General features: G+C 34.3%; 1 protein-coding gene across 1 annotated transcript; it reads right to left on the reverse strand.

Moving 5' to 3' along the window:
• Positions 1-10,181: 10,181 nt before the first annotated feature.
• Positions 10,182-12,860, reverse strand: LOC113776858 (receptor-like protein EIX2). The gene has a single exon (XM_027321914.1). The coding sequence runs from the start codon at positions 12,858-12,860 to the stop codon at positions 10,182-10,184; it is 2,679 nt and encodes an 892-aa protein (XP_027177715.1).
• Between the last annotated feature and the right edge of the window lie 1,371 nt (positions 12,861-14,231).

Genomic DNA, 14,231 nt, shown 5'->3' on the forward strand with positions numbered 1-14,231 from the left:
CCCTCGAAAACCATTGTTGATTTTGAAGAAAATGAGAGTGCAATTTGCTTGACTAGTGATGAGGAGATGCAAGAGTGTCAAAATGAGAGATCTATAGATGCAGTTGAAAAAGAAGCCGAAAAGGAAGAAATGGAACCCCAACCGCAACCCATTCAAGTGAAAGAATCCAGTGAAGAATCATCAAATGTGGTGACACCACCTCCATTCCCTAACCCGCATTTTCTTAACTCTTACTCTATGATTTCTGTTAATGAGATTGATTTTGTTATACCGGAAGTTTTTGAGTCTCATGGCAGAAATAAGTTAAGAGTAGCTATGGTCAAATATCTTGAACCGTTGAGTGCTCTTGATGGAGGAGTGGATGAAGAATTGCGATCAATGCTTGATTATTTGGCGCCATCAACTAGTTCATGGAAGACCGTAGTTCGTGTGCTTAAAGATTACTCCATCTATGAGGGTTACCAGGATCACATTAAAGATGAAACATTGAAACGAGCCACAAGATTTTATCCTCCATGAATAAGACATAACAATGTCTAGCCAAAGACATTAAAGAAAGACGCTTTTTGGGAGGCAACCCAATTGTTGATTTTGTTATTTTTGTGTTCAATTTCTTAAATATGTCGTTTCTCACTTGGGTACTAATCACTCTTGATGTTTCCTCACTATGACCAGAATAGGTAATCTTGGCGTGCCCACGCGAGGAGGGCACGCGTTAAGCGTCTAAATTCAAGTCTCATGGTCAGTGGACGTTTTACAATCTTGGCGTGCCCACGCGGTGTTTGACGACCCAAAAATGAATTCAAAAAAAAAAATTTAAAAATTCACATTGAAAAAAAAAAAAAAAAGAAAAAAAAAACATTTTTTTTCTTTTTCTTTATAAATTCAGATTTTAAAAATTTAAATTCGAAAAAAATTTGGAAAAAAAAAACATTGAAAAAAAACCCCCAAAACCATTTTATTTTCTTTTATTTTTTTTCTTTTTTCTTTCTTTTTCTTTCTTCTTCTTTTCTTTCTTTCTTGGGTAAACAACAAAAAAGCCCCCTGTGGTTAAGCAATCATACATAAAAACCCCCTGTGGTTTAATATCATACCAGTCGATACCCCGTGGTTTGAATTAACCTGAAAAGTGGACGGAAATCGTCAAATATTCGGCGTGTGTCTTAAACGAACTGCAAAGGCGCGTGCATATGCGAAAAACAGATTTCCACCACAAACTTTCACCTGATATGCCTATTTTAGCCTTCACTCTTTAATAATAAGAGACCAGCTTCCGTTTCTTCTGAGTCTTCATTCAATCTGTTTCCAGATTATTCAGTAACTACTGTAGACACCAAATTTTTAGTGTATTTTTATTTACTGTTATTTTTATTTTTCATGCTAGTTTTTATTTACTTTTAGTCTTTTATTTTTGTTTTAAGTCATTTTAGCATAGAATTTATTTTTAAAAAAAAAAGGGGGAAACCCGCAAGCGGGTTTCAGGCTATTTAACAAATTACTTAAAAAAAAAAAAATTTTTTTACATGCAAGCTGCGTTGAGTTGCATATGCCCATCGGAGGGCCCTAGGATGCCCAGCAAACCTCCCCTCTCATCCTCACCCTTCAGGTGAGGGTTTGAGAGTATGTGTTTGATATAAATAGAACAGAAAAGCAGCTTTTAGTCATTTTACATAAGGGGGAAACCCGCAAGCGGGTTTCAGGCAGGCTATTTAACAAATTACTTTAAAAAAAAAAATTTTACATGCAAGTTGCATTCTTCAAAAGGGTATTTTCGTCTATTCACTCAGCTCCGTCTGTTTTGCCGATTTTCGTCCACTTTTCAGGTTAATTCAAACCACGGGGTATCGACTGGTATGATATGAAACCACAGGGGGCTTTTATGTATGATTGCTTAACCACAGGGGGCTTTTTTATTGTTTACCCTTCTTTCTTTTCTTTCTTTCCTTTCCTTTTCTTCTTCTTCTCCGCTATTCCCCTGTTTTCCACTTTTCCTTCTCTTCTTTCGTTTGTCCGCCGCCGCAACCTCGCGCCACCTGAAGCCCACCAAGCAGCCATGCGCCGCCAATTTCGCATTGCCCAGTCGTGACCGCCGCTGACCAGCCGACCTCCACCAGCAGCTGCAACCTCGCGCCTTTTCATTCGTTCATCCGCCGCCGCCAGCCCTCCCTCCAACTCAGCTGCCGCCTGAAGCTCAGCACCACCTCCGAGCTCTACCGCCCGCGCTCCATCTCTGCAGTGAGGCCGCGCCTCCCTCCAGCTCCAGCTGCACCTCGCGGCCAGGGGCTTCCTCGCGCGCCGCCAGCCCACCTCCGCCGCAGACCCACGCTGCCGCCGTCCTCACCCGCAGCCCTCTCGCTCAACCTCACCCGCGCGGCGCCACTAGCACCATAACCTGAGCCGCGCGCGGCTCCTGCCTCAGCCTGCTCTCCCATGCGCACCCTCAACCTCACGTCTCTCCTCCGCCATGCCATCACCACCTGTCAAACAAATTGACAGGTGGAGGTATTGTTTTTCCTCTCTGTCGTTCGTACTTTCCTAGATTTTAAAATTGCTGGAGTTGCCATTTTCTTGGGTCAATTGCTAATTTTGGTCGGTTGATTTGGGTAATTGGCTGTCCAATTGGTGACATTTGTTGAGTTTCACTTGCTCAAATTGGTTGAATTCACTGCTTTGTTGGGGTCATTTTTGGTATCACTTGAGTCCTATTTTGCTGATTTCTGTATTGAGTCTATTGACGTGATTTGTTGGAATATTTTGGGCTGTGACGAAGTGCTACTTTGCTTGGAATTTCTGTGTGCCGTTAGTAGGATAACTGCTGGGTTTGTCTATTGACTCTTGCGTCACCTATGTCCCTTGTATGGTTATTACCATTGGTTGATTTTCATTGACTTGTTGGGAACAATTTGCTATTGTTGGGAGAAATTGACCGGTGGGACATTTGTCGAGTACTTGGGTGGACACATTTTGCATTTAATTGTCCGATTGCGGGAAATATTGCTTATTCACTTGATTATTGCCTTACCCTTAGTTGCGACTTCTGCGTTACTAGTTTAATACATTTGCTGGAACACCAATTTCTGTTGTTGGTCGGATTGTTAAGTGAGACGCATTGGTGGATATTGCCTTGCTTATTGCCCTTACTGGTGGCTGTAGTTGTTATTGATTTGCAATTGCTGACCCCTCTACCTGTTGGAGCTTTTATCTCTTGTTGATTGATTTGCCTGTTAGTGACCATGGTGAGACCCAAATCTTCTTCTAGGTCTCGGACCCCTCGACCCACATTATTGTTGGAGTGTTTATGTACCATGCGGGTCTTGCACCCCAATTTCCACCTCAAACGCCGCTGTGACCCCGCCACGGTCCCCGTGATTTCAGGGAAGTACCGTTGCTCTTTTGCTTACTTTTGCTGTTAAATTATCACATTGAGGGTAATGTGTTATTTAGGTGTGGGGGGAGGATCAGTTGTGGTGATAATTTTTCCAGTTTTAGTTTCTAGAGGATTTTCCCTTTATTTTTAGTTAGTTTTTGCCTATCTTTCGTTTATTTTCTTTTCTTTTTCTTTCTAGTGATCAGTTTTATATGAATACCAAGTTTTGCTACTGGATTGTTGTCTCTAATTCTGCTATTGCCAAATTTTAGTAATAAAAGGATATCAAGTTGATATGGTTGAGTTCAGGAACATCTCTTTGGTGAATATCAATACTTGCTTAACTTTTCTAATTTTTAGTTAACTCTTCTAGGCATAGGGAATGATTGTTAGCATTTTTCATGTGAATTGGTTCAATTATTAATTTTAGTTCTCCATGTTTGGAAATTTGGGGCTGACTGCTGTTATTTTTGTATTGTTTTTAGTTATTGTGCTATATGGTTATAAATAAGAATTGACTGTGCTCCGCTAGTTGCTACTACCGAGTAACCCGGGATCTTCACCTAAAGTGTCGATTCTCGCTTCAAAATGTAGTGATTTCTATGAGTACATGGTCATATAGCGATTGGAGCGGCAAATTTCTCAGAATATACGTATAAAAAAAAATTATCCACCAAATGAAGCTCTGACATAAGGGATTTCTCAAACTATACCGGCCGTGCTGACTCAGCACGGCAGCAAAATAAATTTCCCATTCCCAATCTGACAGGTAAAAGTCAGTCAGCGGCTGCAAAAATTTTAGTGGGTCTCAGAAGATGTCAGTTGCGGCCGTGCTGACTGTGCACGGCCGCTACTGACATCTTCTCAGGCTTCGCAGAAGTTTGCACGGCTGAAATCTTCTCAAAAATTTGCAGCCGCTCCACCAATTCTTTCAATCATGATGGCATGAGCTGCAAGCCTGCAGCTGCACTATTACTAAGTCTACTGGCTTTCTCGGGCTCTTGGACCGTCTCAAAGCCACCAAAAATATTTGTTTAAAATTGATTGAAGTCTGGACATGGATGGAGGGAGGAAATGGAATCTGGAACCATGTCCTTTAAGCAGACAAAGTATATTGAACAAAATATATTTTAAACAAAATATTTATATTTATATATAAACATATATATTTATTTCAATTGATATAATATATATAATATACATACTAATATTAATATAATTTAAAAACGAGAATCGGATACAAACCAGTTATTAAGTTAGTTATACGCCTTAGTCAAGGTTGTTGGTGGAAAAAAATCCACTCAATTATATATTTATCTATATATATTTATATAAATTTATAAATATACTTATTTCAATTTTGTTTTATAATATGTATATTAATATGTATATTTTAATTATGTATATTATATTATATATATAAATTATAGTAATATTAATATGTATATTTCAATTATGTATATTAATATGTATATTATATATATTATATCAATTGAAATAAATATTATATATTTATATATAAATAATAATATTTTGTTCAAAATATATTTATATATATTTATATTTATATAAATATATTTATTTATAAATATCATACAAGTTTATATTAATTTAAATATATTTATATAAATATATAAATATATTTATTTTAATTTTGTTTTATAATATGTATATTAATATATATTAATATGTATATTTCAATTATGTATATTATATTATATATATCTAAATTATATTAATATTAATATGTATATTTAATTACGTATATTATATATATTATATCAATTGAAATAAATATATATTTATATATAAATATAAGTATTTTGTTTAAAATACTTTGTTTGCTTAAAGGACATCCAGACTTCCATTTCCTCCCTCCATCCATGTACAGACTTCAATCAATTTTAAACAAATGTTTTTGGTGGCTTTGAAACTGTCCAAGAGCCCGAGAAAGCTAGTAGACTCAGTAATAGTGCAGCTGCAGGCTTGTAGCTCATGGAAATCCTCAAAATGGTGGTTTATATATTACTGGTCGATAGCTCATAGAATGAGGCAAACAGAGTGATGGGATTTATTTTAGAAGGGTGGTTGCCCCTCTCTGTTTGAGCCTATGATTTCTTCATTAATTATCCAAAAATAAATCCTCCAGACACAACAGACCAGCACTGATTTTGTGTCTCCCGGGGACGTGCTCAGTCAGCACGTCCCCGTCTGACACATGCGCAGACTTGGAGTCAGTTTGATCAGCCGCGGACGTGCACAGTCAGCACGTCCGCGTCTGACACATGCTCAGACCAGAAGCAGCTTTTTCAGCCGCGGACGTGCCCAGTCAGCAAGTCCGCGCTGACATCCTCTGCACCACTGAATTTTTTGCAGACAAGATTTCGGTGGAATATTTAATTATGCGGCCGTGCTGACTCAGCACGGCCGCTATAGAATGAGAAACACCCCATGTCAGAGGTGTATTTGGCGGTTGTTTTTTTTAAATACAAATATTCTAAGGAATTAGCCGATTGGAGCTGAGTAACCGGGCTCCTTCATCTGACAAATGTTGGAGTTCGCGTCAAAAGGCTCTAAATGACTAGAGACTAAGTCTTTTGCTATTCCCAAAAAAAACAAAAGAGAAAAAAAAAACAAGTAAAGTTTGTGTTAGTATTTAAAAAAAAAAAAACAAAAGTCAGCTTGCCTATTTGTGATCTTAATATCGAGATTTTGGTTAATAATTGGACCGTTTGCTGATAAATGTGAGCAACCATTCCTTTTGCTTAGATTAGTTTGCTTTAAATTGGAGGAGTTGGTAGTTTAGATGCTAACCGGGGTGATTTTTCTTGGATCTTGACCTGTGTCGCTTGATATATGATTTTCTTGGTGTCTTGGCAATACAGTAGTTGGAGTAACAGCCATGGTCAAATTTTGGTGTTCAATTGTTGTTCTCATGCTTGAGGGCAAGCATGATTTAGGTGTGGGGGGAATTGATAGGGTGTTAATTGTTGGTTATTTTATTGTTAATTTTCCCCTTTATCCTTGCCCAATATTGTTTTAATTATTAATATTTACTTATATTTGGTATTGGACTCAATTTCAGGTAGTGGAGCAGAAAACTACAAAAAAAAGTAGGGATTTTCTAGAGACAATTGAGACTTCAAATAGTCGGGCCCCATATGGTACTACAAGGAAGCCTTTTTCGGTTGCTGATATGTGGGCTGCGTTTGGATTGAGTGTTTTTGCACCTGTTTTTGAAAAACTGTTTTTCACATTCCAAATGCTACAGTAATGTGTATTTCAAAAACAACTTCAAAAACACCCATATCCAAACAATATATCAAAAACAACTCCAAATATATTTCAATTATGCATATTTAATTTGTATATTTTAATAAGTATATTTCAATTTGTATATTTTAATTATGTATTTTAATATGTATATTTCAATTATATTTCAATTATATTTTAATATGTATATTTCAATTATGTATATTATATATATATTATATTAATATAAATATATTTATTTCAATTATGTATAATATTATATATATTATATCAATTGAAATAAATATTATATATTTATATAAATACATTTATTTATATATAAATTTATAAATATATTTATTCAATTTTGTTTTATAATATATATTAATATGTATATTTCAATTATGTATATTATACATAAATTATATTAATAATAATTTATATTATATATATTATACATTTCTAATATTATATATTTATACATACATATTATAAATATTTTATTTTATTTATAATATATTTTATTTTATTTATAATATATTTACATAAATATTATATGTTATATAAATTATATATAATATAATGTATAATATATTATACATTTATACATAATATATAAATATTTATGTTTATTTATAATATACATTTATATTATGTATAATATATAATATAATACATTTATACATTTATATTAATATACATAATATTAATTTTACATTTATACATAATATTAATACATGTATACATTTATATTAATTATATTAATACATTTCTACATAATATTAATATATATTTATAATTTATTAATTTATACATTTATATAATATTCATTTATAATTTATACATTTTTAATAATATACACTTATACATTTAAATATACATTTATATTATGTATTATATATATTAATACATTTATACATTTATATTTATATACATAATATTAATTTTACATTTATACATAATATCAATACATATATACATTTATATTAATTATATAAATACATTTCTACATAATATTAATATATATTTATAATATATTAATTTATACATTTATAATAATATACATTTATAATATTCATTTATAATTTATACATTTATAATAATATACAGTTATACATTTATAAATATATTTATATTATGTATTATATATAATATAATACATTTATATATTTTTATATTTTTATATGAATATATAAATATATTTATTTATAAATATCTATAAATGTATTATAAATGCATAAATGCATATTTATATAAAAATATAAAATTTATAATTTATAATTTATACATTTATATAATATTCATTTATAATTTATTCATTTATAATAATATACATCTATACATTTGTAAATATAAATGGATTATAAATGCATAAATGTATATTTATATAAAAATATAAAAATTATAATATTCTAAAAATACTCAAAAATATGTTTCCAAAATACCTCTAAAAATAATCCAAAAAAATCTACAGTAAAAGTTTTTCATATAGTTTTTGAAAAACAACCCCAAAAACAACTAATCCAAACGGACTTGTTTTTCAGATTCAAAATGCTACAGTGGTGTTTTTGAAAAACAAACCCAAAAACAGCTAATCCAAACGGAACCGTGGACTTTAGTATTAGGTAGATGACTTGTACGAGAGAGTCCTTGACTAGCAATAGGAAACTAAAGAAGGAGGAATTTCGGCAGAGCTCCAATTCTTTGGCTCTGGGACTCCTTATTCGGCGGGGACCACTGGATAGCATGAAGTCAATAGTCTTTTGGCTTTTAGAAGGGACGGACATACGGAGGCTGGGGATGCTTAGTCTTTAGGATAGTTTTAGTTTTCTTTTCTTTTCTTTTCTTTTCCATTGTGAGGCGCACGCCGACTTTCGACAACATCATGTTGGGAATTTCCTCAACAATGAAGAACTGAATTCTTATTTTTCTAGTCAAGGGGACAATTGACGATTTGGTTCGACAATTACTGTGAGATCGAATCTGTTTTAATTATTTTTTTTTATTTATTGGTATTTATATGTTCCTTGATTTTAATTGCTATGGCCTTGTGTATGATTGATTAGTGCACAATAATTAATTATTCATATAGGCTATTTTTGCTAAATAGGGGTAATTGAATCTGTAATTGTTCGTTATCTCTGCCTCAGTAGCAACTGGCGTAATTGGGTTTATGCCAGAAGAGCATATGATCTAACTTAAACAAACCCTCGTAGTGTGTTTGTTGATTAGGATTGGGCCTTTCCAATTATTAATGCAATCCAGGAATTAAATCCTACGATCGTACTTAGGGTTATTTTTTGGTTAGAGAAATAGCTAACGGTCGTACCTTAGCTATCGAGAAATTAAGGAAGGGTTGGTTGTTTATCGCGTGCATGACAACTATAACTAATCTATTACTAAATGTTGGAATTATTTCTGCATCAATGATCAGTGCATGAACCATTTCTGAAGTGTACCCTTGGCTAGAGCTTCTCTTAATTATTTCTTTGAATTAATTACTTCCTGCATTTAATTTGTTTAATTGGCATTTAATCTCAAAACCCCTATACTTTGAACTCTAGAAGAAACGAATTATCCCCAGTCCTTGTGGATTCGACCCTGCTTATCACTATCTACAGAAATTATATTTTATTTAAGCAGGTATTTATTATTGCACAGGTTTGACACCCTGTCACGTAGCCTCCTAACTTTGTAAATTTTAAGAAGTTTGCAAAAACTCAAATTGTTTGAAGTACGAGTAAACATTTCAAGATACATAATAATCATAGTTTACGTGAACTATAAAAATTCCACTATAAGGGGAAAGAAAATTCGAAAAAAATTCTCTTGCATTTTTTGACTTATCAAAAGAGAATACATTCCAAAAAAATAGGAGAGAGAAAATATAACTAGATCAGTGTTAGTATAAAAATTAACACGCTACATGAGCCAATCTAATGTGAGAAATACTAATTAACTCAATAACAGATAGAGAAATATTTTTATTTATCTTTAAGATTGTACATAAGTAGCAAAATTTGAACTATTGAAAAAGTATTAAAAATCTATTGATGTGGATTGTACCTCTTAATATAAGATGGAAATGTGAATATTTTCCATACTGAAAGTCCACATGGCAACAAGTAGATTAATAAGGGAATATATTTTGAAGGTGCATTAGTTTGGGAATAGTTTTCAAGAATGAGGTTACTGTGGAAATAAACTCTGATAATCACTACCGTGATGTTGTAGACCCGCTTGCATTTATATGCCAAGTTTCGTTTATCTTTTTCTTAATCTAGCCAATGAATTTTCAAAGACATGAAATTCACCATTATATTTCAAAGACTTAAGATGAAGTCTATCTTCATGATAATTTCCTGGCACTAATGCATTCAAAGATGGTCTAAATGCATACTTAGCTAATGTCTGATGTGTTGCATCAGTGCACTTCTTTACCATAAGAAGACGTTGACAGAGCACAATGTGCAGCATTTTTGTTTTTGGCAAGAGCCAAAGAGAATAGATTGCAAGAAAAACACACGGGCAAAGTTAATTTGGCTTTCAGGATTCACCTCTTTCAAGCTTGCTTATTTCTCAATCTGGCAACCTTAATAGCTATCATCACATAAATCTTGTCGCTCCATTTGTCCAAAAATTGGAAGTATGCATATCGACAGGATCTTGACAGCAGCAAAGTGATCCAAAATGCCCAGAAGCTAACAGCAAATCCAGCTGCCAGACCAAAATAGAAAGATGTTGCTTCAAAATCATCATTTTTTACTTCATCTTGTAAGCCCTTGTTCTCAATCCTGCAAGAAAAATCGTTGTAGAGAGGTTTCGAGCAGTCTTCAGTGAGGGGAAGCCCACAAAGGTGTTGATTGCCAATAAATGATGATGCATCAAGAGAAGCAATTTGGAAGCCAGAGGGAATCTTTCCTGACAAGTTGTTATACGACAAGTTAAAATGAGCAAGAGAATGAAGAAGAGATATGGTGGTGGGAATTGAGCAAGAGAGCGAATTCCTGGAGAGATAAAGATACTCCAACAATTTCATTGAACCAACATCAGGTGGAATTTCTCCTGTAAGATTGTTGTTTGACAAACTTAAGAAAGTCAAGCCAACAAGGCTGGTGATTTCTCCAGGGATATCTCCTGATAAATGATTCAGTGCAAGATCAAAAACCATGAACTTTGAACTGACAGGATTCATTCTGATCAATACGTTCAACAGAGCCTTCCTATATACTGTGTAGGGGTCATAGATAAAAGATTTGTCTGCCTCCACCATAGCCATGGTAAGAAAATTGTCGATACACCTTGGAATCTTTCCTGATAAAGAATTGCCAGCAAGGTTAAAGTATTTAAGGTCTTTAAGTTGGCATAGCTGCAATGGGATGTTTCCATCAAATTCGTTCTCTGATAACCGGAGAATCATCAGATTTCCCATATTTTCCCCAATCCATTCTGGTATTTTGCCAGATAGATTATTGAGTCCAAGATCCAGGACATATAAATTTGTCAAGTACTTCAATGATGCAGGAAGTTCACCAGAGAGAGCATTTTTACCAAGGATCAGTGCCTTGAGATGAACTAAATGTCCAGTTGAGTTTGGTATCATGCCAGATAATTCATTGTATGCCAAATTCAGAACAACCAAGTTATTCCCTTGAGTCCAGCAGTTAGGAATGGTTCCAGACAAGGCATTCAATGATAAATCTAGATAACTCAAAGAGTTATTCACAACAAGAGATTCACATATAGGGGATATGGTTCCAGTGATCATATTTTCAGCTAGAATTAGGGACATCATGCTCAAAGAAAAATGAGGCAAGGGACCAAAAAAACTGTTGTTGCTCATGTCTAGTACAGAAAGATTAAGTTTTGATGAAAAATCTGGCAGTTTTCCTCCTAGATTGTTAGATGACAGATTCATGTACTCAACCTTCATTGAGATATTCCAAAACCAATCAGGCACAATGCCTGAAATGTTATTGCTGGAAATATCAATTGACACGAAGTCTTTCTGTGTTTGTAGCCATCTGGGAAAATCCGGACCTATTTGGCAAGACTGCAACCCTATGGTATCAAGGTCAAAAGGAGGTGTCCAATCTGAGCTGATATTGACCATAAATGAATTAGAAGACAAAACTAATACTTGCAAGTGACTGAAATTCAGAAAATCTTCAGTAATTACACCATCCATGGAATTCGAAGCAAGATCCAGGACTTCTAATTCTGAAAGCTGTGCAATGCTTGGTGGAAGAGACCCCTTAAGTTGATTATTGGAGAGATACAATTCTCTCAACGATGGCCTTGTACTATTGTCGTCATCTGCGATCAAGCCTAACGTTTTGGGAAACTCTCCTGTCAGATAGTTGTCTGAAAGATCAAAAATGGTGAGGTAACTCATGCTTTCAAAAGCATCAGGGATGGAACCTCGCAACTGACTTCTTCGAAAATTAATGACGCTAAGACTCTGGCTGATATTGAAGAGCCAATATGGCATGGGTGAATTGAATTTGTTAAAAGAGAGATCAAGAATCTGAAGCTGTGTGAAATTTATAGCAGATAGTCTCAAGGGAAGTGTGTTGAGTTCACAGGCAAAAAATCCTAACTTCACCAAAGAAGGTAACATGTTAACAGCATCAAGCCAATTAACAACCAAACTGAGATCCACACCACCTAATTCCAGTACTTTCAAGGAGGAGAGACCAAGAAGCCAGTCAAGCTTGTTTGCTCTAAGAGCATATTCATTACCACTCAGATCAAGGTATTGCAACTGGGAAAGATTCCCAAGATGATCAGGAATCATTCCTCGAAAATTGGCATTAGACAGGTTTAGATACTCTAGATTTTTCAGAGAACCAATAAATTCAGGAACCTGTCCCTGAAGAAAATTATTAGAACTCAAGTCCAGGTAGCTTAAATATGGCAAGTCAAGTAAAGAATCACTTACTTGATTACCTTGCGAGCTCTCAGCTGGACCATGACCATGAAGATCGAGCATTGTAACATGCCATTGACCAGTTTTATTACTGCACATCACACCTCTCCAGTTGCAGCAATCTTCTTCAGTAATCCAAGAGGAAAAACGGTCCATTGAATTACTGAAATCTTCTCTGAACTTGACCAAAGCACTTTTTTCACTTTCATTGCAATGAACAACTAGATTGCCTTGGCTTGAGCTCAATGCACTTGACTTAACACAAGAAAGTACAGCCACAATAGTCTTAAGAATCAAGTATACAATTCCCATGACCAAAATTCAGAATTCTAAACCTCAATGTGTTCGAGCTGAAAGTAAGAATGTACCAGACATTGGTTCGTTTAATGGCCTACTTTATTTGTGAATTGTGAAATCAGAGAAATAGTGCGTAATTTTTTATTTGTGACAAGAAGACTCTTCAGTAGGACCATAAAAATTTGTGACAAGAAGACTCTTCAGTAGGACCATGTAAGACTAAACCAGTCGGCTGGTCAAGTCAAGTTTATTAAATTAAGCAGACTCAACATAACAAGTACACGGCAAATAAACACGGTTCTTCAGTCTTCAATACCATGAGCATCTTAATCATAAACATTTCTTCTTTATGACGAAAAAAATTAAGTGTACCGTCTTCTTTCTGATTTCAAAGAAAAAGAAACAGCCGAGGTATCCTCTGTTATAAACTATAACGATAACCGAGAGGAATAAAGAACATCCTCTGCCAACCCAAATTTGCCAATATTTCTTGGGAGAATTGTAATTTTGGTTCCAATCTATAGTGTATGCACGGAATTAGTCCCCAATCTATTTCAAAAAATAATTTTGGTCCCCTAATCTATTCAATTTGCGCTAAAAGTGGACAATTGACGGAATTTTTCAAATTTTAACCGGAACCATGTCACGTGAGATCACGTGCCGGCACTAAAACCCCTTTTTCAATTTTTTTTAATTTCTGAAACACGTTTTTTATTATTTTCAGCTTTGTCTTGCCTTTGGACATATTAAACAAAGACATTAATTGCTAAAATTCACTAATCAAGGAGTGGAGCCCACCAAAAAGGTTGAATATCAGACAAAGAAACATTTGCTGTCGTACTTCTCAACCCGGTCTCTTCTCTTCAGCAAAAGAACAACGAACCCTAAGAGCTAAAATCAAGAATCAAAACGTGAAATAATACGAAAAAATCTTGCCGAATTCAGTCAAGCTGAAGCTGCTCATGGCATTGCAAAGTAGAAATGGCAGTGAGACCTAAGGAAATGAACAAGCTGGCAGCACCTAATTATGGTATGTGATTTTGCCTTCTTTTTGTGATATATATGCACAATCGCCAACTATAATGTTTGAATATAGTGGAAAAGATGTTTTTTGTACTTGGGGGGGGGGGGGAATCTGTAATTAAGGCTTTATTAACGACCAATCTTGAAAAAAGCCTTAAAAAAATTTGTCATTTGTGATGTGGTCCCATGTGTGTCTCTAAACGGGATCTTATAATGCTGGTTCATACTGTACAAGTGGGACTTATTTTACTGCAATTGATGGTCCTTGTCTTTGAATGTTTGCTAAAGTATGCATTTTTTATTGTCGGTTTGCTAGCAGCACCTATTTCTGTCATCTAAATTATGGCCTGTGTTGTTTGTTTG

This window comes from Coffea eugenioides, chromosome 7, assembly GCF_003713205.1.
Source record: "Coffea eugenioides isolate CCC68of chromosome 7, Ceug_1.0, whole genome shotgun sequence".
Lineage (NCBI taxonomy): Eukaryota > Viridiplantae > Streptophyta > Magnoliopsida > Gentianales > Rubiaceae > Coffea > Coffea eugenioides.